We start from the raw sequence: 26,171 nt of genomic DNA on the forward strand, positions 1-26,171 counted from the left end.
AAATTGAGGGGTCAAAAGGGGTCAAAGACGTCAGTGTCTGCACTAAGAAGACAACGGGTCAGCAGAGCCATGGCTAAGAGAGGAGGGATGGAGTGAATAAAGGAGGGAGGGAGAGAGCGAGGGAAGGCGAGGAATCCTCTTTGGATGATTATGGCGGGGCTTGTCGTGTGGGAGAAGGAGGAGGCCGCCGGCTGTGAAAGTAAAAAATTGAAATGAGCTTGAAACGTGTCATGAATACACCTTGGTGTTCTTTAAATAAATGACCAAAAATAAAACACACTAGTCTCTAGTCTTCCTGTTTGAACTGTTTATAAAAATGGACATAGTCTTCCGGATTGAAAAGTCAAGCCCAGGAAGTGGGATATGATTGACAGCCAGCAGAGGGCAACTCCACTAGTTACAAAAAGAACTGAGGTCTCAAACTCGTGGCCTGTGGGCCATTTGTGGGCCAATTTCATGCGGCCTGCCACTTAATATTAAGTTATTTAGGGTAATCGCTGTTGCTGTTAATTACAGATTAATAATAATCATTTTTTAAAAGTCATTACATGACTTCAGCCTATTCCTTTTTTTGGTTCATCTTTGCAATAATCATGATGAAATATTGTGATATAATTTTAAGATCATATCACCCACCTGTATGGGGGAAAAAAGTCACCCCCTACTGACCAGACTAGATGTTTAGTGGCCCCCAAGTCATTTGAGTTTGAGGTCCCCCTATATAGACTATGGAAAAATCATTGAATGATTTGTGCTGTGTTAAATTGTTGGATTCTGGTCTCCTTCAATAGAACATGATCTCAGTTTTTTAAAATTATGTTCCTATTGATTGACAGATGGTATCATCCAATAGGTGCTTGGTTGTACGTGATGTCTGTGAATCTCTGTGGTCTTGATGCTATCAATATTTAAAATTTTCCTTTGAGGCCAAATCAATTTTAAATTATAAATTGCCATAACATTTCAGTCAGAGAAGCTGATAAAAGTTATCAATCTAAATGATATTTTTTTTTGTTTTATATCAAAAGCGCAGGTGTCACATGTCTGCATGTGAGGGCTGTATTTACCTGGGGATGCTAGGAGGGGCCCTGTTTGGACGGCTGGGAGCCTGTGGGCTGTCAGCAGTGTTATTGAAGGGCCCAAGTGGTCCTGGGCGATTTGGTGGTGGTGGGGCCCCTCGGGGAGCAGGGCGCTGGCCTGAAGACATCCTCCTAGGGGCAGTGGGACTGGCTGGAGGAGACCTGTGGAGGAAATAAGATATAGTGCGGGATAATGTTTAAAACTGTAGTGTGTGACTGACTCTTACATTCAAACCATTGTCAAATCATTTCACGCAATGTTGATTTTGCCTATTAAATCCACATGACACTCTCTCGCTCTGTGTCTCAGTGTAGTGATAATTAGATCTTGTGTCACCTGGTGACCTTTCCACACTGCACACAGGAAGTGATTAATACTATTATTTGAAATCCTAAATTTTGTCGCTTTATTTTGATAGTACATCAACTTACAAGAGGGTAAACAGCACCCCTGTCCCCCTGTGGTGTATATCATAAAGTAGAAATGTGTACTTCTTGTGGTGCCGACCTGAAACCAGTACTATAATCTTCCATAGTGCCAGGTGATGCACACCGTCAGAATGATCTTGGAGACTAAATAAACAAGCTAAATGAACAACAGTAAGTTATTCGGAAACACTTTACCTGCGACCACCGGCGGATCCTGGCATCCAGGATGTGTCAACAGGCGGAGGCACGGGAACAGTGATGGTGGAGGTGGAGATGTCACCAATGATGGCTAATGCCTCCTTCAGAGCTTGGTGGGTCCTCAACACCTCATCCCTCCTCTGGGCCTGCTCCTGGGACTCGTCCATCAGGGCGTTTTGGTCACCTGCAGAGTAGAGCTGGGCCAATAGCTCTGCATTGATAAACTCCTTCACCTAGTGGAGTAAAGCAGAGGTGCAGGATGATGACTCATAATTGTAAAAAAGGATTCTCATATCATTATACTCTGTCATTCATATAGATGTTGTCTTGATAGCCCACGGAAATAAACATTTAAAGTAGACATATTATACCCTATTAATACAAGTTAGCCTAGTTCCCTGGTGTCCTAATGAACATGTCTGTGAGATGCTATGGTCAAAATACCTTAAGGATGAAGCACCAAAACAGCCCTGATCAGAAAGCTTGCTTTTGAGTGTCTGTCTCGTTAAATGCAAATGAGACACAGGAAACTACTTCAGTGTCACTGAGGCTCCGGCAGCTAACAGCAGTTAGCATTCAGAAAAGCCATAATTTGCCGACTCTCGTCAGCACATTACCGTCATATATAAAATATATCCACTGGACACGTAAATCCTCTGAGGCTGGAAGTTTGTGTAGAACTCTGTGCTGCACTGTGCAGCCAAGAAGAGAACACTTTGCAGACTTCTGCTCTTCTGGATACTATTGCCCTCGCCTGCACTCTCGCGTTTTTTAGGGACAAAGCGGAGCTCCACGTGACAACAATTCCTGGAATGTTTCATTGTGACGTAGCAATGACCACAAAAACATGAGTGAGTCATCTTTTTTCACACTTTGCCTACTCATAGGGCCTCCAGAGTCCCAAATAAAAGCCCATTAAACCCATTAAAATGATTAAAAAGTTGATTTTGCATAATATGTCTCCTTTAATGCTGTAATATGTTCTTACATTGTTGATCATGAGATGCATAATGGTCTTGGGCATGAGGTCCCGGATGCACTTGTTGACAATCGCCATGTAGGAGTCCACCAGGTTACGAATGGTTTCCACTTTGCGTTCAAGTTGTGGATCCATGGAGAAGTTATCTGAAGTTGTGGTGGTCTCACTCTCAACCTGTGAAGGGAGAAAAGAAAAATACTTTCATTTGGAAGGTAAAAATGAAAAATCAGAGCAGTTACTTTCATATGTATAAGCATTTTATTTGAATAAAGGGAGATTTAAATGTTTTGTCCATGACTTATAAAATATCAACTATAGGACTTTGGGATACCACAGAATAAGCTATTCATATGTAAAAGATTGTAATTTCTGGACTCAAGAAATCATTCGAGAGAGTAGACTAACCGCAGCAATCTTCTCAGGATAGACTCCAGCCCGAAGGAGAGAAGATTTCCAGCTGTCCACATCGTCCTGAGAGTCACAGGCCAACTCCAGGGTGCGATTGTCCTTGTACACATTCCTGCAAATCATGACACAGGAGAACTTCAGTGGAGGCCATGATAGAACATGAGCCGTGCAACAATGTGACAATGAGGCCCATATCAAACACAATTATTGTTCAACAAAAGAAATCAACGCTGATATCTGGAAGAATGAACAGGGCTCAGTAATTCCTTCCACGTGAGATATTTTGTTATTCGAGAAACTCCGTTTGTGAATGACGCAATGCAGTAATTCACTTTTCAGCGTCTGGTGTTTGAAAAAAAAATAAAAATCACAATTCGCTGTTAACTTCACAAACTAAGCTACAGATCTGTAGGAAATGCTTCCAGTTTGTTCTGGGCCAACATTCTTGCGTTAGCATATGAAACCTTACAGCCAGAGCTGCTCATGCACGCAGGCCCTGAACCCTCTAATTCTATTACTGAAGTAAAAGTTTTGTTTTATTTGCGGCCACATGAGTTTCACATTTAACGATTACAAACGCGCATGGAAAGAAAAGTGTAGGGCCCTGACGCTGACCTCGACTCCGTGTTGAAAATGCAGAATATGTGCTTGCTGGACATGAAGCTCTTCTCCACATCGCGGACCTTCAGGTTGTCCAGGGGGAGCATGTATTTCTTTTCCTTCTCCTAAGAAAGGGGGAAATATGGATTGTGAGCCCTCGTGTGACTGATACAGTTCTCATCATTTATTGTTTTGTCTTGCAGTGTCTGCAAGAGGAAGGTGAAATCAGGATTTTAGAGAGCGAGAGAGAGAGGGAGAGAAGGGGTAAGCAGAGTAGGGGGTGACAGGAGGGAGGAGGAATGGGGGAGAAATGAGAGTGGGAGTGGGGGGACATGGGTGGGGGGGGGTTAAGCAGAGGAAGAAAAAGGGAGAAGGAAAGCACATGTGGAAGTCATTACAGTGTGGGTCAAGACACAGTCTCGATGGTGTGTTTTGCCGGCAGAGCTGGAAGCGTAAAAGCTGAGGAAACTCTCTGGCTGTTGTAACGACAGGCAAAAGGGCAGATAAATGAGAGCGCTGGGGGTCGAGATGATGCAGCGCTCAAACGCAATCTTCATCATCTTAAGTTCACGCTCTGACAGATTCAACGACGGCCTGCGACAGATGCTCAGCTTCAAGAAACCCTGTCCTGCAGTCCATTCTTGCCTGAATCTTTCTTAACTATCTCTTTCATTTTTCTTTTATCCCTCCCCCTCTATATTTTTTCAATATTTTTTCTTTCCATTCCAGAGGGGCCCACTTCCTGCCTGATTTTTTTGAAGACGGGTGTGTGTGTGTGTGGGGGGGGGGGGGAGAGTGAGAGAGAGAGATTAAATGACAGCCTGGCGTTAAAACTCAACATCTGGTAGTGCTTAGCAGCACACAGAGAACCAGGGAAGGAGGGAGAAGTTAAAGAGACGGCGGGTGGAGGAGGAGAAGGAGGAGGAGGGACCAAGAAATAGTAACGCAAAAGTGGATTTGCAACAGATTTGTTGGAGAAAGCCCGCATCGTGGGTGATGGTCTTGAAAGTGGGGGCACATATAGTTGCAGATAAGAAATAAAGCAGATGAGGGAGAAGAAGAAGAAGAAGAAGGCAAGACAAGAGAACTTCTGCACACCCTTCAGTGTTGTATGTATTCCCCAAGGGGTCACTGCAGCCCATATATGGTCACACAGGTCCCCTCCTTCTTCCTCTCTCTTCTTCTCCCTTCCTCACTCACTCACTACCCCCTCCATCTCTCTCTCTTTCCCTCTTTTTTGTAATATCCCCTCCCTGAACGTGCAGCCAGTCTGTCCCAGTCGTCTGAGCGAATATGCCACGTCAAGGCTGGATACTCTTCATGGCCGGCATGACCAAAATGGACCGCGAGGGGACCCAGAGCTCCAACATCTACCAAAACAAATAAACAAGCCAAGAAACATGCACCAATAAGACGGAGGGGAAATCGGCAGACGTGGATGAGGCGATTTCGCAAAATTTTCGAGTTTTTTTTTTCGATAGACAGGATCCTGGCTGCCAAAATGGAGAGGTGTGAAGGGAGGGCACAGACGACAGAGACGCCGAGCATCTGGAATGGCAGAAAACAGCACACACAAGGCCTGATTCTTAACTCCGGCTCCGTCCACCCAGTGTTCAGACTACCTGTTCATTGTCATACTGGTGTACAGTAGTCTGCACATTGGTTAGACTGGGCATGGACCCTCTTCTGTCAGCCTGTCTCTATGTCTCTCTGTCTGTCTCGCTGTTGGCATTTCAGGTCTCAAAGATGTACTGTCTGTTTCTTCCTCCTCGCCCTCTGCTTTTAAATCTATTTAGAATCTGTATTTCATCTGTATTCATGTGTATTTTTGTACATTCTAACACTCACTACGTCCTTTTAACTCCTTTTTGTAATAAACATGTATCACACCTATTCAACACTAACTGCCGATTTGACATGTTGCTGTGGAAAAACCACTGCCTAGAGATTTTAATTTCAAGCCGGAATCGTAAAAGATTTGAAGAAAAAAAAAAAAAAAAAAAACTCACAAAACAGCGCGCTCACATAATTTATGGCATGAATGAGTGAGTGTGCAGGCTGCTAGCCTGGTGCTCTGATGAAGATGTGGTCCACGGGAAGGGGGAGGAGCGACTGTGGCTGCAATGCATCAAACACGGGCCAAAAGAACCAGGGGCCAATCAATCAAGCAGAGTTTGAAAATGCAGTCAGACACCTCCAGTGAAGTTATTTCAGTGGGTGGCCAAGAAGGACTTGGAAGCCTTAAGGCAGAGGACACTGATGTTTACAGAATTGCTGTGGTGTAAAATAACTGCGTAAAGACGGAAGGAAACAAACAAACACAAGTCCAGGGAAACAAAGAATGCATGTGGAAGTATTATGATGCTTTACATTTGACCAGTTATGTCATCTAGCTCTTGTGTTGGTTGGTTTGTGGTAACGGAAACTGAGAGGACATTAAACTATTTGCACCACTGCAACAGTGACCTAATGCCATGCAGGGTTATCTGGTGGTGAAGTTAGAGGTTGGAAAGGCAGTAGAAGTGGGGGGATTGGGGGGTGTACTGATATTTAACAGAGGGGTATTTTGCCACCCCAAAAACACTGTAGGCCAATGTTTGGATTAAAAAACGTGTGATTTCCCTGCCAAGAATGTGAGCAGTTCCAAAGTAACTGCTAACCACACCAAGAGAGGGAGGAGGGCGCGCGAACGTGCACGTGCACGAGCGTGCGTGTGACTAGAAAGTTCACGGAGTGTAAAACAGAAATATACAAGGCAAAGCCAGTGGAGTCTATAATTTCCTACATTACCACACTAAGGTATCAAATGACAATCTGCAGGCCCAGTGCTGTGCGGCCCATGTGCTGTCTGAGGACTGAGTGTGCTTTCATATATTTTGGGTGTCTGAGTGAACATTTGGTCGGGATTGGTACGCTTCCAAAATTTACTAAGAAGAAGCAAATGTTTAAACGCCCAATGGAATTAGGTGGAGGGGGGGAGAGAAAGAGGAGGAGAAGATGAGGAACTGCATGACAAAGGGAAAGATGAATGGAAATGACAGAAGCATGGACGCACTCGTCATATAAGTAATTACAGTAAACTGCTCCATCATGGAGATGATGAGGATGATGCACGATTCGGCACAGACTGTGCGCTGGCTTTCAGCTGACCTAAATGCAACCATATATCGAAATCTATTTGAAAATCAAGATCAATCCTTTTTGTTTCTGTTTGTTGCCCTAAAATGTATTTCTCTGAGTTTCTCTGGAACAGCACCAGCTATAGCTGACTGAGCTGCAGTGTGTCTGCCTATCTACACTTGCTGTGCAGAATATCCTCCAACCTGTACAGCAGGCACAGACAGGCAGATAGACGTCAGCCCACCAAAAAAAAAACACACACACCAGCAGCAGCAGCAGCAGCACGGGACAGATGAGTCGACGAAGACCTGCAAAAGCAGTTTGCCGTTGTTGGTCTGTACCAGAATAAATAAAAGAAATGAACAATGAAATCTGTGTTGTCTCCGTTATTAATTAAAAGACTAAATAATTAAACAAGGACAGTGATCACCTTTGTCTTTCTGTTGCCAGAAGAGTGAAATATTACCCTAAAAGCACTTCTACCACTTTATCCTCCACATGAGGGTCACGAGTGGGGTCACACCCTGGACAGTTTGACAAACAAACATTCACTCTCACACCTCAATTTAGAGTGTCCAATTTACCTAATCTCCATATTGCCTGTTTTTGGACTGTGGGAAGAAACTGGAGAATGAGGAGAAAACCCACACACGCACACACACACAGAGAACATGCAGACTCCATGCACCAGGGCTCAAACCCGGGTTTTTCGAGTGCTAACCGCTACACCAACCATGTGGTCCACATTTGATGATGCATTCTTTCTATAAAACATAAACATAAATGGACTCACTTCATCATCCTTGAACCAGGAAAGGCTCTCAGCAGTCAGCACAAACCAGTACTCTTTGGCTCCTCCCTTCATGATGCTGATGTTGTTGATGGTCAACCAGCCTTTACGTATGACCTAAGGGTAAGAGGAGGACAGAGAGTCAGAGAGGGCTGTTGTGTAAAAAAAAAAGAAAGAAAGAAAGGAAAAAAGAAAGAAATAGAACAGATCACACCAGAAAAGAATAAGGTCTTTACCTGTAAATAGCCTGATTTAAAGATATTATAGGTGAAATTATCCCAAATTGAACTGTGCAGATCACCAATGCATGACTCGTGATTAAAAAGAATGGGTGTGAAGGTCAGGTTAGGTGTGTGTGTCACCGTGTCTTTGTGACTCACTCACAGGCGAGCATGTGACTGTGCGTCAGTGAGCACAGTCGGCGAGCGTGTGCTCACGGTGTCTCATGCAGAAAACCAGTGTTAGCTTGTTAAGTGATCGTCGTGTTAAGTGCTTCGAGTACACACAAACATTAGCATGTGCGTGTCTTCTGTGTTAGGTGTATTAATCCCACAAGCCCTACATAATAGCAGGCCTGTGGGCACAGTGCCAAGTGATTATTAGGTTAGATTACTGTCAGTCTTGCACCGCCTAAGACTCACTAAGGAGGTTACCCAAATCATTACAAAGCCTCTCTGTCATGAGCACAAATGATTATTTTTTCTTTGTCGATGGATCGTTGACAGGGTCTTAAAGGAATTTATACTTTTAACTGCATTGGTTTTAACGATAATAAGACAGTTTAGCTGCCAAACCAGGGAAATGTTTTCATTTGAATTTGTCTTCTTGGCAACCCCTTGTAGTAAGCAGGCCTTGGTGGGTGGAATGGGTGTTAGAGAGTATAAACGCTTAGAGGGTAAAATCTTACAATCAGGCCTGATGCAGGAGGAGAAGAGGCCTGCAACGGGAAGGAATGTGGGAGTTTTAGACACCCTACAGAACTAAAAAATAAAATTCTAATGCAACTTTTCTGGAAGAAGACGTCGCTGCCCGGCAGCAGCCTACAGAGGCAATTTGTCATTTCTCGATCTGTCATAGTGGAAAGCAAGAAAATGACAAGCTCTTCACACAGCGGTGCTGCAGAGCACCACACAATGGGCAGAAGTGTTACTGCAGGCACACATGAATTTGCAAAACCAGAACGCCACAATGAGCAATACTCACCAACAAACACCCATAAGAGGGCGGCTGAGATTCTCACTAAGGAATGGGGATGAAATGCAAAGTGGCACCTTGATGACACAGGGGGAGGGGTTCAAACAAAGGGACACGTCTCAACAATAACACCAGCGATAAAGGTGGCATAAAGAAAATGGTAAAATCATAACAGGTGCCCCCAGTAAACATAACACAGCATGCATGGTTGAAATTAACAACAGTTGAATCTGAAATAAAAAGAAGAGTTTATATAAACATACAATGTGCAATGCGACAGATGAACTCAAATGACTGCAGCAGCCACTGTGACGCTGTGTGGCTGTGCAGCTCCTTTGACCTCGTGCTAAACTGTTTGTGAGCGACAAACAAAGACGTAAAGAAAACACTCACCTGATTTCCTGCCGAACTCTGGCTCTTGTTTGTCTGACTGCTCCTCTGCTGCGCGCTGTCAACAAAGGACAGATGGGATGCAAAGAGAGTATGACAAGGTTAATAAAGGAAAATCTCACAAAATACTTTCTCTGCACACTAGCCCTGACATGTAGTTCAATGATACAACTTTCAATGCTACAGATGCGACGAGAGTCTTTACTTTGCAAAGCCGATGAAGTCCTCATGGTTCGTGTTGACGTATGAAAGCTGGACATCGATTAACAGCAGGATCTGAAACGACACACAAATCATGTCTATTAAAATAGTGTGTAAAAGCATTTTTATACGTGTTATGTTGTCAATCAGGTAAGAAATTTTAATTGTTGACCTTTAGATGTGCGATACCGATATCACCGATACTGATTTTAGTCCGATACAGTCATTTTAGGCCATTTTTGAACCACACATTTGTGCCGAGTCATGTCAAAGACACAATTCAAAAACACACAAAAACAGCCCAAACATGACTCAGCTAAAATGCAATATTTATATCCAATATCTGACCCCTAACTTGTACAACAGAGCTTGAAGAAGTAGCCACAGTTCACTTCTTAGCATAAAGCAGTGCGAAGGCGGTAGACTGGTTTATCTCAGTTGAGTACAAAGACGACTGAAGTATTTATTCTATACGCATTTAGCAAACAACATATAGTATCAAATGTTACCTTGTGACCTTTAGATATAATGCTAATTGAATTCTGGACAATGCTATGCTAGGAAAGCATCTTTATTGTCACTATACAACCGAACCCAGCATCTTCTTGCCGTGCGGCAACAATGCTAACCTCTAAGTTAGCCAACCACCGTGCTTTCTCTAAATCACTGCCAAGCCAAGCTAGTAACAACTGTATATTGTTTCAGAAGCCTTTTCCAAATATCAAAGTAATACTTTAAGATGTGTTAGCTTTGAAAGTTAGCTTGTATGCATGTATCCCTGGAGAGAGCACTCACAGAGTGCATCTCACATTGTGGTAAAAAACGATTGTGGGATCGGATCTTCGTCCATGTCTCCACCAAAACATAAACATTTCATTCTTGGGCCATAACCTGCACCCCCCACCCAGCAAACTTCATCCAAATGTGTCCTTTGCTTTTTGACGTATGCTAGCTCAAACAAAGCAGCAAAAACCTAAAAGATAAACATAGCCAGAAACATGGCCTCCTTTGGCAGAGGCAGTAGCTAACACATGGAGCGTTACCTGGTCCTTGGACCGGCTCTCTCTGTCTCGGATATGGGCTGTAACGATTCTCTCAGTTTCCTCTCGCAGCATTGGAAAACAGTCCAGCTGAAAACACATCACACAGCTCAGTATTCACTCCACATAATACATGTAGAAAACAGTTAATAGTTACAGCTCATTTATTCATTAGCTCATCTATGTCAGCCCCACATTTGATCTCCTCATTGTCCTCCCTCCCTTCAAACGCCCCCCATTACCACAAATCACATGACCCACCTTGTTGGAGCACTGGCGCACAGTGTTGATCAGCTCCTGGATGACCATGTCCACACACTTGATGCAGGGCTCCTTCAGCTTTATGATCTGCTTCTTCACAATGGCCTCAAAAGCCATGTCGGGGGTGAAGAGTCCGGTCCTGAAGTCCACCAAGAAGAAGAAGAAGAAGAAGAGATCAGCACTCACGTGTTATTTGCCTGCTGCTTGTTGTTCCAAAAATATCCCGTGCTTTTGATGTGTGCCTTTGGTTCCTGCGACGCCGTCGCAATAATACATGAACCATTACCAGCGCTTTTATTGATGTGATAAATGGCAATTATAGACCTGCTGTTGTTTTTGGAGGGTTTTCAGGCTAAAATGTGGTGTTTCTTTAAATGTCAGCTTCTCTCTGACTTGGGTGGCAATTTCTTTGGTTCCCCTGGTGAACCACTGCTGAATCAATATAGAAACACACAGAGAGAGACAGGACTGAGCTTAAAAAGGAAGGATAGAGGACACGCTCCCTCCCTTATTCATAAACTCCAATCCAAACCAAACCATGTATATTTAGTTTGTTGACTAACCGAATTCTGTATTTTTATTTTTGTTTTTTTGCTGTGATGTTCACCATAGCACTTGGAAATCTCGTACGACCACATTTTTTTAATGACAGAGAGAAAGTTCAGTGTGGTTGAGCCGATAAATCCAATACTGTATGTGGTGAAGGTCTTTTTTTTTGACAGTTAAGGAAAAAGAAGGCGAATGGTCACTTTTAAAAAGAAGAGGCCGTGTACATGTGAGACTTTTTTTAGCCTTGGCAACGATATTTCCTACCTGATACCGTGGATGTTCTTGATCGCGTAGCTGATCTCGCGGCGCATCTCCTTCTCATCGCACTCCATCTGAAGGTGGAAGAGAGAGGAGAACGTTCACTGGGTGATGTAGGGGAGATTGTGTGACAGAGCACAGAAAAGTGTAAAAAGCTGTATTTGTTGAACACTAAGTCAATTCAATTCAATTGTGCCATTTATTTATTTATGATTTATTTATTTATCATGATGATTTTAATTCCCGTAAAATGTTTCAGTTATTTATGGATTTTGTCGAACTCTTGACACAAGACCACTCATAGGTCATAACCACTTTTGGGAATTTAGGAGTTATAGCAACCTTAGCTGAGCTTACATGTATGAATTTTAAAACAGGAAGTGGTGAGTTTGCAGGAGATAACTACTGCATTGGGTTGACTAATGTCCTGACTCGAGCCTGGAGCCTTGAAACCAAGCCCCACTCCAATTATTTATTTCAGTGCAAAGTTATGTACCTTGACCAGTTCAAAGGGGAAACGCTCATGGAAGATGCGGTTGATTTTGGCTCCGCCGGACAGCTCCACCGTGTCCACCTGGTCGCCCGAACCCTCGATCCTCTTCTCAAAGTCCACGGAGAATTGCTGCACCATTCTGATACACGACAACAACGAAATCAATCGGGTAAACAAAACTGGGAGGATGGAAATGAAGGCCAAAACTAATGTACATTTTGTTGATGGGGGTGAAGGAGAGGGGAGGGGGAAATAAGGCACTGACTGCAACAGCTGCTTGGTTTTGCGAGACGGGTCATCGGGTCGGTATCCCCGGTATTCCTCAGCTTCCTTGTCTAAAGCCAACAGCTGGGATTGCAGCTTGCTGCGGAAAGCTGGCAGCGTGTCCCGGATGTGGTTGGTCAGTTCCTGAGGAGCCACAACATCAGCAACGATATAAAGGCAGTCAATAATATTAGCGGGGATTTTTCTTTGCTGTATGGTCCTTGATTATATACTACCGTTCAAAAGTTAGAAATGTCCTTATTTTTGAATGAAAAGCGCTTTTTTCCAATGAATATAACATTAAATGAATCAGAAATACACTCTATACATTGTTAATGTGGTAAACGACTATTCTAGCTGCAAACGTCTGGTTTTTAATGGAATATGTACATAGGTGTATAGAGGCCCATTTTCAGCAACCATCTCTCCAGTGTTCTAATGGTACATTGTGTTTGCTAATCGTGTTAGAAGGCTATTGGATGATTAGAAAACCCTTGAAAACCCTTGTGCAATTATGTTAGCACAGCTGAAAACAGTTTTGCTGGTTCTTTGACAAAAGCAAAATTATTATTTTGAATCATAATCATTATTTGACTATATTTTCTATTCATTTTGCAACTCTTTTGGTAAATAAAAGTGTGACTTTTAATGGAAAACGCAAAAAAAAATTTAATAGGTGAACCCAAACGTTTGAACGGTAGTGTATTTTCCTGTAAACTCGGAGGGCGTCGTCATCACTCAGTCGTGGACGGCTGAACGTATTCTAGATCATTAGAAGCTGCAGCGAGAGAGCGCGCGACTACAATTCCCACCTACTGACAGTCTTGTATCGCCCACACTGATGTGCGGTGAAATGGAAGCAAAAGAGAGAAGTAGGCCGCTCTCTTATTAATTATGTAAAGTGCACTGTGGGAGAGCAGAAGGAATAAATCTAAGGTCACCTGGTTGAGGACTCTCTGCAGACGTGGGGTACCCATTTTATCAGCCATGTGTCTGTAAGACGCGTGGGACAAGAAGAATTTCCTCTCGGCGTCCAAAGCCGCCTTGATGTCTTTCTTCCCATCGATGTCCTTCTGACTGCGATTCACCACTCCAATATAACCTGGGAAAGGAATAAACATTTACTGGATTGACCGTGATTAAGAACACAAGACGTAACACTACAGTATAACACACACTCACACACACACACCTCTTCGCAGCGGCAGCAGCTTGTTTTCCAGGACGTCTCGGGCGTCTGTACCTTCATCCATCAAATCCAGTTTGGTGATCACTCCAATAGTCCTCATTCCTACAAAGTCAACAAGGGAGGAAGGACACGGTGGACATTTAGAAAAGCTCTAACACTCTTAACAAAATGTCGGTCTGGACTTTTTTTGCCAGTATCTGGCAGTTATTTACAATTGACTGCATGTTGAAATAGTGTATTAACAATTTAAAATGAAGAAAAACAAAAAATAGAATTAGAAAACACACTGTAGTTGTACATTAAAGGCGCACTATGTAAGAATGCGGCCAAAAACGATACTACACTCAAATTCAAAATACCAAGGTCTTTTAGGTTTTGTTTTTTTCTGCCATTGTAGCTCAGACGTGACTGGCAACCCGCTCGGCATCTGAGACTCTACAGACTGCAATGATTGGTAGACGGCAGTAGGTGGCACCATATGCCAAAACATTATTTCAAAAACATAAACATGATTTGTGGTCTGCAAAAAACAACATTTTATGCGAATTTTTTGTCTGTACTGTTGTTGTTGGTGAGTTCAGTATGTTGTATGAACATTATTCCTGAGTCTGTGACATATTAGGAGGATTTTAAGGCCAGTTGCTTTAGATTTACTACATAATATACCTTTAACACCAGATTGTGCATGTTAAATGTGAAATTTATGTATAAAACATGTTTGAAATAACAATTTTGTCTCAATGTCCAAAAACACGCCAAAAAATGTAAACTATGTACAGGCGTTTTTACAACTCTCTCCTCTCTGGTGACAAAGGCGCTGATTCACTAGCTTCCTGCAAAATTACCGTAATAACCACCACGTTGGCTTTGAAGTGCAACTTCTCAGCTTTCAGAAACAGTTGGAATTGAAGAATAATCCATCGTTTAATTACGGTGATTCAGAGAGTGCTTTCACAAACGTGTCGAACAGAGGCTCTGTAGAGCAATACTATCAGACTGAGCCGCCTGGCTTTACTAGCGCAATGCTGCCACTGCCGCCACCTGTCTTGACACGAAACACATGGACCTGATTTTCTTTTTGTAAGAATCTTCTGGGGTTTTTTTTGTAAATCCAGTGTAAACTGGTCGGTTTTGTTCTGGACTGTTGATGATCTGTGATAGGAAAAAGTGAGCAATATAAAAGTGCTGTATATGAAAATGACAGTGACACTAATTTAGCAGACCACACAAACCATCACTATAATTTCACTATAATCCCAGAAACCATGCAGTATACTCCCAAAATGGATTATAACATACGACCATGACATTTGACTTTCCTCTAGTATCACATCGTTTTAGTATAAAGTATCTTCAGCCTTTTCCATCCTCCCTCCCTCCACCATCATTCTCATTGTCCTCACTATAGCACAAGGTTACTTTGTCCTGGCTAATTCGTCCTTGTCTGCTGTTCTCGTGTCCTCCTTTCTGCTGTTAAAGTCAAACGTTTGGCCATTAAATTAAGTAGATTCCTTCCTCCCCCTCTCTCTCACTCTCTCAGAATCTCCTCATCCTTAAATTCACTCTGTGGGTGTGTTTTCTTCCACTGCTGCCAATTTTTCTTTACCTTATCTTGCCTTTCCTAACTTATCTTTTGATTCATGACGCTGCCACCCTCTATTTCCTCCTTCTCCGGGCTCCTCGTATCTAATAATAGTGTGACACTCTCTCAGTCCCAGTGGGGAAATTCTGTTTCCACGTTCGGAGGAGAGGTCAGTGCACAATGTCAGACACTGAGCACCATCCCTGCAGCTCGCACAGATTTGGTGTCTTATTGGCTGCAGCCCAAAAACCACAAGCCCTGATTTTTCTTTTCGTTTTTATCCCTTGCTTTATTTTTATCTACTCCCTCTCTACTATTCCCACCAACAGGACACATCACTCCCAGCATTTCCTCCTCCTTACCCTGGGGATCGACGTCTTTTGCCAGTTTCAGAGCGTCAGAATTGGCCAGGTCAGTGTTGGCCGGCGTGACGGCCAGGATCAAACAGCTCTCTCTGGTGATGAATTGCATGATCATTTCCCGGATCTGCTGCTCGATGTCAACGGGCTGGTCTCCGACCGGCACCTTGGTGATCCCCGGTAGATCGATGAGAGTCAGGTTGAGTACTGCACAGAGAAAAAGAAACACAGTGTAAGAACTGGACCTACCTACTGTTAGTTTTTAAAAAAGATAGCTCGGACAAAAGAGAAATAATAAACTAATCTAATATACACTACCATTCAAAAGTTTGGGGTCACTTAGAAATGTTCTTATTTTTGAAGGAAAAGCACTTTTTTCAATGAATATTAAAGGTGCATTATGTAATAAATCTAAAGCAACATACTGAACTCATCAACAACAGTACAGCCAAAATATTTGTATTAAAAAAATATTTTGCAGACTGCAAATCATGTTTATGTTTTGAAATCATGTTTTGGCATATGGCGCCACCTACCGCCGTCTACCAATCATTGCAGCTCGTAGAGTCTCAGCTGCCAAGGAGCCACGGTTTGCCAGTTACGTCAGAAAACAAAACCTAAAAGACCTTGGTATTTTGAATTTGAATGTAGTAACCGTTTTTTGGCCACATTCTTACATATGGCACCTTTAAATGAATCATAAATACACTCTATACATTGTTAATGTGGTAAGTTTTTGATGGAATATGTACATAGGTGTATAGAGGCCCATTTCCAGCAACCATCTCTCCAGTTTTCTAATGGTACATTGTATTTGCTAATGGCGTAAGAAGGCTATTGGATGATTAGAAAACCCTTGAAAACCCTTGTGCAGTTATGTTAGCACAGCTGAAAACGGTTTTGCTGGTTCTTTTACGAACAGGCAACATTATTATTTTTAATAAAAATCATTATTTCTAATCTTGTCAATGTCTTGACTATATTTCCTATTCATTTTGCAACTCTTTTTAAGAATAAAAGTGTGACTTTTAATGGAAAACACAAACAAAATTGTACAGGTGACCCCAAACTTTTGAACGGTAGCGTATGTTTTAGTTTTTCCAGAACAAGGAGAACTCGAAATGGAGCGAGCAAGACGTGAATGGGAACCACTAAGGAACTAGAAAGTTCAATTTTAATTTAATATTCTCATATACTCTGCCTCATGAGTGCTTTTCAAACCTGGAACAGAAATACCAACCTTTCATTATTATACGCAGATTTTAGTGTCCATTATTGTAGGCCATGTGACTGAATGTTAAACAGCTGTCAATTCACGTCATCTATTTAATTCTGAACGCCAGAGGCCAAATGAATTTGTCCATTAATTAAAAATGGCCTTGAATTCAAAGGGCGACGTTTGATTTTACAGTGAAACAGAACCTAGAGAATCACTCAGTGAGCATTAATAAAATCAAATTAAATCCCTAAAGAGTTAAGATTGCTCTAAGACTGCTCTAAATGAACACAGGAATGCGTTAGAAGATCCCCAGGAAGATGAGCTGATCCTCCACATCAACACCATAACCAATGATGTGCTTTTAGAAACATTATTCTGCCACTCATTCACACAAAGCAGGGTTCTTACTTACGCACCATGTGGGGAATAAACCCGCAGGTTGATGGGGACGGGGGATATGCCTTTGTTCGCTCCAGTGATGCGGTCCGTTTCTCCCTCGATCTCCTGGCGAACCTCGTCGAAGTCCGTGAACTTCTTCCCTTTGCAGTGGAGAAACTCGGCCCATTCTGAGAGAGGACGCAAATGTTTAATGTGTGTAATGTGTACGTGGATATTAAGCCGTTGTCCGTTGTAACAGTAAGAAGGAAAGGCGCCAGGAAAACAAAGTAGCACCGTTTAAAAAGGAACAAGTGGGAGGCTGCATTGTGCATACAGCAGCATGTGTGGGTGTGCAAATGTGTGAGCTCCAAACCTGCAGTGGCGCTGATAAGCTGCAGAACCAGAGGCCTGCGGGTGACAATACCAGATCCACGGGGTAGAAAGTCCCTGAGGAGAAGAGACAGCACCACAACACTTTATATCAAACCAAGGCCAATATAAACATTTATCAATAAGATGTTGATGGGCTTTTTCTTTTTTTAAACCTCTATCTATCTTTGTTACTACACTCTTAGAAATAAAAATGCTAAGTAGAACCATATCAGGTTCTTCGGTTTATCCTCATAGCAGAACCCTTTTTGGCTCCAGGTAGAACCTTTTTATAAAGCCCTTGTAGCCCTTGGACAATTTTGGAACCCTTATTTCTAAGAGTGTATCAAATAAAATCAGAAGATTTGGTAATGGTCTGTATTTATAATAAGCTTTTCTATGCCATTCACATACTGCAACATGGGGTTAAGTGTCTTGCTCAAGGACACGTATAGATTAGCAGAGTCAGGAATTGAACCCACAACCTTCCAGCTGAAAGACAAGTCACCCTACCACTGAGCTGACATGGCTCAATCCTAACTCTTACTTAAGTACATTTTACATTACTTTTGATACTTAAGTACAGTAAATGTCATATACTATAAGACTTTTACTAAAGTAATATAAAAAAAAGTGACTTCAACTTCGACCAGTCCCATTTTCTGGCAACATACTTGTACTTCTACACAAGTATTCCTTGAAGGTACTTTATTCAAGACTGAATAGGGGTCATTTTAAAGCACAGCATCAACTTCTGTAGCCTCCACCTGCTGCTGCTGCCCGATCAACAACAACAAAAACAAGTGAAAATGAAGAGAGATATCTTTGACGCTCGCCTTTAAAAGAACAAACAAAAAAAGGATGACACTCACACACTCCTTCAGTGTGCGGACATCCATCAGAGTAACCTCCTGTGCCTCCACAGGTCTGCTCAGAGATAGAAACCTTATTAAGACATATCGACTTTTGGGACTGCCTCAAGTGGGATGAGTGAAAAACAATACGAGCCCTTCTATTTGTCCATTCAGCGCTGAGCCGGTACAGGACAGATGGACCGTGACTCAGCAATAATTCTTATATCAATGAGGGACAAACGGGACAACGATCAACGCATCCATCTGGAGCGCTGTGTGTGCACAGGAAATGCAAGATAATGGCAGAAGATTCTAAGCTCGATTTACTACATCTGTATACTGAGGTCAATTCTCCAAAAACATGGTGTCCTAAACATTCCATTTTAACACTAACAAGCATCTTTTCCATAAGATAACAGTATTGGAATTATCAAGCTCATTCTCTACGAGGTGAGAAACCACAGACAACAACATACAGCTGTTCCACATACTAACAGGTACTACTTTTCCAAACATGGCAGAAAACTATGACGGCCTTTGCGGAGGATATTTATCTTCTGCTTTTGTATTGTGAGCGTGGCGGGCACAAGATGATGGCCTCTAAAATTACGTATTCATTTTGGCACAGTGAGCAGTGAGCAGTGGTCTCAGGGGTTTGATCCCTCAGAATCCTTCAGTCCTTCATGTCAAATTAACCCATCATTATGTGAATGGATGACTGGCAGCTAGAAGCACGACTACATGAATGCTGGTGTGAACGGTTAGATGTGACCCGTTATCGTAAAATGCTTTGGACGTCCGTTAAGTCTAAGTCGTCATTATTATTACTATTATTCCTCATTTAAATGGTTATTTGTGAAAAGCAGCGCTATGAAGAAACCTTGAAGAATGTGCATGTGGGCTTTAAGACGTGATGGAAAATGTCCCTCGAAATCAAAGGTAGCTGCTCATCATTGATTTGATTTAAGTAACCAAAATCCTGGGCATGCACACTCATCTACAGTATGTGTGTTTTCAGGAGTGGGTGCTAAGGATGTTGCATGAAATGGTAAATATTGTACTGTTACTGTGAATCATCTCCTATAAAATGAAATGTTAAATGGATTGACACGCATGCAGGACGGAAGGTGTGTGTGTGTGTGTGTGTGCCTGTTAATAAATGTAAATATGTAAATAAATGTCTTTGAAAGGATGCTCGGGGTGTTTGAAACCTGACTGCTGACTGTGCTGAAATCCCCAAAGGTGCTGCTCTAACCTAAACACCACGTCCACTCCCTATTAGTGTCCAGTGTTGTGTGCATGTACAAATACACAAAACATGGTGGTTTTCAGCAGCAGCAGCAGCAGCTGTGGTGACTTAATGCTTGTGGGACAGACATGGTTTGAACTCTGTGCACACAGATTGACCACATAGGCCTCTTATGTCACCCTCAAGGTCAACGGGTGAAGGGATTATTATCCTATTTCTGAGCCGGGGGTGGGGTCAATGTTACCTGCCGACAAAGTTCTCCAGCACCGAGCTCTTCCCCGCGCTCTGGCCGCCGACCACCGCGATCTGCGGCAGGTCCAGGTTGCAGGCCTGACCGATGGAGCTGAAGGCATCCTGCAGCTTGTTGACCAGCGGGATCAGATCCTCCATGCCACGGTTTCCCATGGTGCCTTTGGACGGAGGGACTCAGCGAACGGAGAGAGAGGAGTGGAGAGTGGAGGAAGGAGGAGGAGGGGAGAAGATAGGAGGAGAGGAGGGTCTGTGTTTGTGTGTGTGTGCTGCTGTTGCTATATTAGTCCAGGATACCGCGGTGCTTGTTGATGTAGTGAAGTCATCTAGCCGCGCATTGCCCCGAGCCAAGCGAGGGTCGGAGCGACTGTGGAAGGAGAGAGAGGGAGAGAGGGAGGGGGGGGGGGGGGGGGGAGATGCAGAATAGAGAAATATCAACAGACAGCCACAGACAATTGCGCAGTTGCTTGCTTACCACCACCACCATCATCCCTCTCTCTCGCACACACACACACACGCACACAGCGAACAGCACGGAGCCTGTATGCAGTTTCAAGGGCATTTGGAGAGTGGAGCTCCAAAGGCTCCGGATCGCTTCATCAAAGCTCAGTAAAGGCAACAGATTTAATGAATCCACAGTTTAATGGATGCAAAACAATGCCTCACTCGCTGCAGACACACACGCACACACACACATATATATATATATATATATATATATATATATAATACGTGTATAAACACTGTGTGACAGTGTGTGTTGGCAGTAATAATCCCAGATTGCCTGTCATACCCCGCCTCAGGAGGATTCCCTCGGTGTTTTCAGTGGCCGACTCTCTCGGTCGCTGTCCGGTGCTGAAACGACGCGCAGATCAGAGACGGAGCATCAAGAGCCTGGACGATTATACAAGCACCACCTGCTATGATGGCGGCGGTGGTGCAGCATCAAATTCCTGTGCATCAATTGCGCGTGAGTGCGGGCTTCGTTACGCTCGGCTGAACGTCAGCGCACTCTCTCATCTCCAACACAAATTCGCCTTTGACAGATTAATCATTTTTCCCCTCTCTCTCTCTCTCTTTCCCTCTCGCGCTCTCTCTCTCTCTTCGCCTTTCCGCGGTGTAATTGCGAAGCTGCGCCTGACTCCAACACCATATTGACGCGGCGGAGAGCCAATGGGAACGCGGAGATCGGAGGCGACGCGCAGAGACGCGGCGCCCCCCATTGGCCGCACAGGCGCAGGTTAGGTGCACCTGAACCCGCCTCCTGTTTACATCCCTGCCGTTTGTGCCGCTGTGAGTCATGCGGCACGGCTGCGCATCGCTGCAACAGAGGAGGTGAACGCGCTGCTGCTTCTTCAGATCCCCGCAGTATAAGAAAGAGCAGAAAGCAGCTGCCGTGGATCTCCTTCAGGGACATTTTCATACATGTGCAGGCCGTGTCAGGCATATGTCACGTATGTTTGTCGACATCACTGCGTCCTTTAATAAAACACTGATATAACCAGCCTGTGTCTGGGTTTTCTTTGCGTGGACACAAACTCAGGCTCAGGCTGGCACAAGCGGTCACGTGGTGGAAAGGACGCTGTCATTTTGTCTTTCAGGACACACTATATGCTCACACAGTACATCGCTGTGCACATTTGCAGTAAATCAGGCCACTGAGTCCTGCACAATGTACTTTCACAGTTGGTGACTGGTTCATTTATAGCTGTTAAACAGCTGTTTACTTTAACTTCACAGTTAAATGACTGCGATTTAGTAGTATTTTAACGATTACTACCCTATTTAACTGTATAAATACGCCTTGCAGGAGTTTTCTGTAATGGTCACATAGTAATTTCACAATAAAACACAATAATTACGGATTATGATGTTGATTATCGCATTTAAAGTATGTGAATTGACAATTATAGGCACTTTTTTCATAGTTAATGACCCAGTGGCCTGCACTTGGTGGGCAGGGGCTCAGGTAAAAAAAAAGAAAGAAAAAAAAGGCACCCCTTCATAGTTATTAATAGAATTAACAAAATCTTCACAGTGGCAAATCAATAACCATGTACTCATGCAGGTGTTAAAATACAACTTTTGGGGGATATCATACACGTTGTAGAGATAATTACAAATGTCCTTCAAAACATTCCCTTATGTGTTTAGCAGGTGCTTCAGCGCCACCTGTAGTCGTGTACGTGCACAACCACGTGGCCCAGATAATAACAAGTGTCTCTGTTTTTACTGAATGAATTCTGCTCATGCTTTGATACAGAAGGACTAATCTAATTTACTCCACCAGGGCCTTTGGGCTGAGACATGCTGTCATATAAATAAATAAATAAATAAATAAATAAATAAACAAACATGGAGGACATTAGAGAGAGAGAAGGCTGAGCGCGCCCCTCCCCACCTGTCAAAAACAGTAAAACCTTATTGATTTAGTCGGTGGAGTCCTTTTCATTATGGTCAGACCTCCTTACACTGCTGTTTGACACATTAAGGTTCAGGGAGTCAATATGTCACTAGGTGGCAGTAGACTAAAACCCACTGGAGCACATATTTAGGGAAAATCAAACTCACAATTTAAAACATTGTAGAGGTATTTCTATTTAAAATGTTTTTATGTTCTTATTATTTATAATACATACTCCTCGAGTGTTTTATACTAATTACTTATTTTCATATTTGACAATGCTGCTTCCTATCTTGGCCAGGACAGACATCTCAGACTTCAAATAAAGGTTATCATTAAATAAACATTTTATGCCAATAAAAATAAAAGAATTCACAGCTAATAAGTTCTAATTCTTGCATTAGATTAGGGTATCAAGAGGTAATCCTCCATTACTTTCTGGATGCATAAGAGAGCAAATATTACATTTTTTGATACCACAAAAATATTTTTGTTAAGTGGTATTTTAAACATGCGGTGAGAAAAGATTTTAGAAAAAGACATTGGCCCACATTTCTTGTACAAAATGACAATTCCAAAGAATGGCTCAGTAATTGGGTTAAAAAGGTATATAGTATAATGATTATTCAAATATAAACTCTGCTTTAAAGTGTCAGGTGGTCTTTACATTTCTACTGAAATTGAAGTGACATGAAAACTGTCTCGATGCCGGACTGTGGTAGATCACAGGCTTGACCTCTGTGACCTCAACTGTCAGGGAAGGGATGTATGAGCTGAAGCGTCCAATAACATCAACATTTATCCACTTCTTCCACTCTCTCCCTCTCCCTCTCCCTGCCAAAGATCCAAAAAAGATCCCGTTTCCTGAGGCATCTTGGGTAACACGAGACTCCAGGTCAGGATTTAAGGCTCAGAAATATAGGTGGGTCTATTTTTAGAGCAGGAACTAACAAGTGCATTCTCCTCTAGACCTGTTCACCAACAGCAACCAACTACTAACAGCTCTGACTTTCATGTCAGTGATGTTAGCAAAAAAATGTAACTGTGAAAATGAGGGGTCGCCACAATTCAAACCATTGACGAATGATTTCAAACAGTGCTGATTAAGTATCTGTGGACACGGGGAGTGACGCGTTTTACATCATGACTGATGCAGCGAAGGCGGACGCATTAACGGCTGCGCTAGTAAAGCGAGTCGGCAGTGAAGTCTAGGTTAAGGAGTTAACCCTGGTTCTCTGAAACACGCGAGAGGCAGTGTGAAACCAAAAAAAGAGAACCGTGGGAATATGGACCGAGAGTTGTCATGTTAGAAAACTCAGAGATGTGGGGTCAGTCTGAGGGGTCAGTCTAGTAGTGCCTTGACAGGAGAAGTTACAAAGTGGAGCTTTAGATAATGATCTTACAATAATAATAATAATAATAATAATATGCAGATGAATGAATGATGAGGCTACATGTGAAAGAACAGAGTGTGTGGGTGCTGTGGTCGTGTGTTTCTGTGTGTTTTGAATAAGAGGCAGATGGTGCGACGCTGGTGGAGAACAGATTATTGGCTTCAGGTCAAAGGGAGGCCAGCTATCAACACGACGGTCTCCATCATCACGGCCCTGAATCATCCATTACCCATGGCTCACTGCAGCACAATTTCACACGCAGATTAAAAACATAATAATAATAATAATATTAATGTGAAGGCAGTTTTACAGAGGTGGGTTTTGATTGTGGGGACGTCAGTGCTCCAGAGAATATGGACAAAGCTCTGTTGCTTGGTCCTGACTCCTTATCACACAGGACTAGCACTCTGCTTCTCCCCCTCCTGGAAACTCCTCAGGACGTTTTCCTGGCCCACAACACTCCAGCTCCAGCTTCTATCTTCATCTTGCTCTCTTCCATTATTTGGCAATAAAAGACTCCTCCTGATTATTGGTCCCCAGCGTTCACCAATGAATCTAGACGTTGGGTTAGCTCACAAAAATGACCTCAGTGGCGTGTTTTGTTTTGAGAAAGTCGGAGACGTGCACTGCAGATGCAGCTGTTGAATTTGATACAGCCTCAGACGCCTGCATCTGCGTCCAGGGAGGGAATCCAGTGACTTTACTGGCCATTCCATGTCCCTGAGATAAGACTAGGAGGAACATTCTGTATGTGCTACTGTCAGTTTAAGGATAAGTGAGATACTAAAACTAATAGAAAGGTCAAGTCATTCACACAAACACAGAAGCTTAGTTTCTGGATGTTGGGGATCAGGCAAATGAAAAAGTCCTGCTTCGTGTTAAAGACTGTTATTGGTGTCCTTGGTCAATTCATATTATATCTCATTTTAGTTCTATTTTGGGATGGCAAAATAAAAAAGCAGAAACTCTGAACTCATGTGACATTTTTGTATAACAAAATAATAACAAAGGACTTAAAGCCACTGTGTTTGGTTTGTTCCACAGTGGAAAGGCCCTGGACAAGCGTTGGCCCCATTACGTAACAGACAGGCTGTTAAACCGTCACACACACACACATGGAATGTCAGTTTGTGTCACTGGTATGAAAAGAGGAATTTACTGACACTGTTAAATGTACATATTAGAGCTGCTGGAATCTCATAACCCATACTTTAAAAAACATGAGGAGGAGATGTTACTGGAATTACAATTTGGTGGAATGTCATCCACGTTTCTCCTCTGTGTATTTAGATGATGTAATGCCGCAAACAGCAGAGACGTCAGCGTTCATTTTAAAGGAGTTATTCATTTATCTCTATCTGATCTCACCTTCAACAAGATAAAAACTCCCATTGAGATAAAAAAAAAAAACTGGTCAAGACAGGAGGCAGCATGAGATTCTGATTTTGAAAGCATTTAGTGAGATTAACCCTTTAACACCTAAGCTTCAACATGTCTGTCTGGACTATTTTTGCTTATTTTAACCATAAAAGGGCTAGAAAATGTCCTCTGACCCATTTTTTTCCCCCAGACTTTCAATATATGGCAGATATTTACAATTTACTGCATGTTCAAAATCCACTGTATTACAGGTGTACATTAACACCAGATTTTGAGTGTTAAATGTGAACATTAGAACAGTATAAAACAACTCTCTCCAAAGACCTGCATTACCGTAATAACCACACGTTGGCTTCTCAGAAACCGTCGCAATTTTTCCGATAGCACAAACCGTCGCGCACTTACGGTAATGCAAAGTGAGAGTGAATAGTTACCCTTTCATCCTTCGTCAGCCGGCTGTAGATCTAAACAGGATAAAGCAGATGAAAAAAATTATTCATGTTACTCGTCAAACTTTCTTCAATTTTAACATCTGTGGATATATTTGTACATGGTACAGTTCTTGCAGAACTGTGCTCTCGTGCCGTTTCATACTCAGTCTTGTTAGTCTGTGGTCTCGGGGAGGCAACCATTTCCCCTGTTTTCAGTCTTTATGCTGAGCTCAGCGAACGCTCCGCTGGCTCTAAACAGCAAACAGATGGAAATATTGGTATCACTCTCATCTCCCGTTATTGCTTTTAAGATCCCTTTGAGACATGTTTAACACTACACTTAAACGCTCACTTTAGAATACTGATGAGCGCTTGTTTATTTATGATGTTTTATGAATGTTAAAACATATATACAGAGGCTATAAGAATGTGCAGAGTGTCTTACATCCTTTTTTCAGCACAACACGTAGATCTGGCGGATTTCTTTCCATTTTCACCAACTATATGAATGAGCAAAAAGTGATTGAATTTGTGAAAAATTGTGAAATTTGAATATTTCAAAGTTCGCTTGGCTCGTAAAATAAAACAAAAAACATCTATTTTGTGACTTATGCACAAGTAGCACTATTCCAATTTATTATTATTTATATATATATATATTTTTTTTTAAATAAAACAATGTGTGATATAAAATGCATCATAACTTTGACACAACAACACATAAGACCACAAAAAATAGCATTTTGTAAAGCCTGAAGATGGGATATCATGATCTGTGATGCACCTGCAGCAAATAATCCATGCTACATGAGCACTAAGGGTTAAAACATGCAATATTTTTCACCACAGAAAAGAAAACAG

The 26,171-nt window shown here is 42.5% G+C and overlaps 1 protein-coding gene across 1 annotated transcript; it reads right to left on the bottom strand.

Moving 5' to 3' along the window:
- Window positions 1–148: 148 nt before the first annotated feature.
- On the bottom strand, window positions 149–19,857 carry dnm3b (dynamin 3b; the record flags this gene model as incomplete). Its single annotated transcript, XM_083889384.1, has 20 exons — window positions 149–191; window positions 1,068–1,241; window positions 1,704–1,939; window positions 2,695–2,859; window positions 3,091–3,205; window positions 3,709–3,818; window positions 7,607–7,720; window positions 9,191–9,245; window positions 9,393–9,463; window positions 10,432–10,518; window positions 10,690–10,828; window positions 11,503–11,570; window positions 11,993–12,128; window positions 12,255–12,397; window positions 13,195–13,355; window positions 13,446–13,544; window positions 15,387–15,590; window positions 17,019–17,168; window positions 17,354–17,427; window positions 19,697–19,857. The coding sequence occupies 20 exons, from the start codon at window positions 19,855–19,857 to the stop codon at window positions 149–151; spliced, it is 2,505 nt and encodes an 834-aa protein (XP_083745510.1).
- Window positions 19,858–26,171: the final 6,314 nt, after the last annotated feature.

The sequence above is a fragment of the Microchirus variegatus genome, assembly GCF_963457635.1.
Source record: "Microchirus variegatus genome assembly, chromosome: 5".
NCBI classification, from domain to species: domain Eukaryota; kingdom Metazoa; phylum Chordata; class Actinopteri; order Pleuronectiformes; family Soleidae; genus Microchirus; species Microchirus variegatus.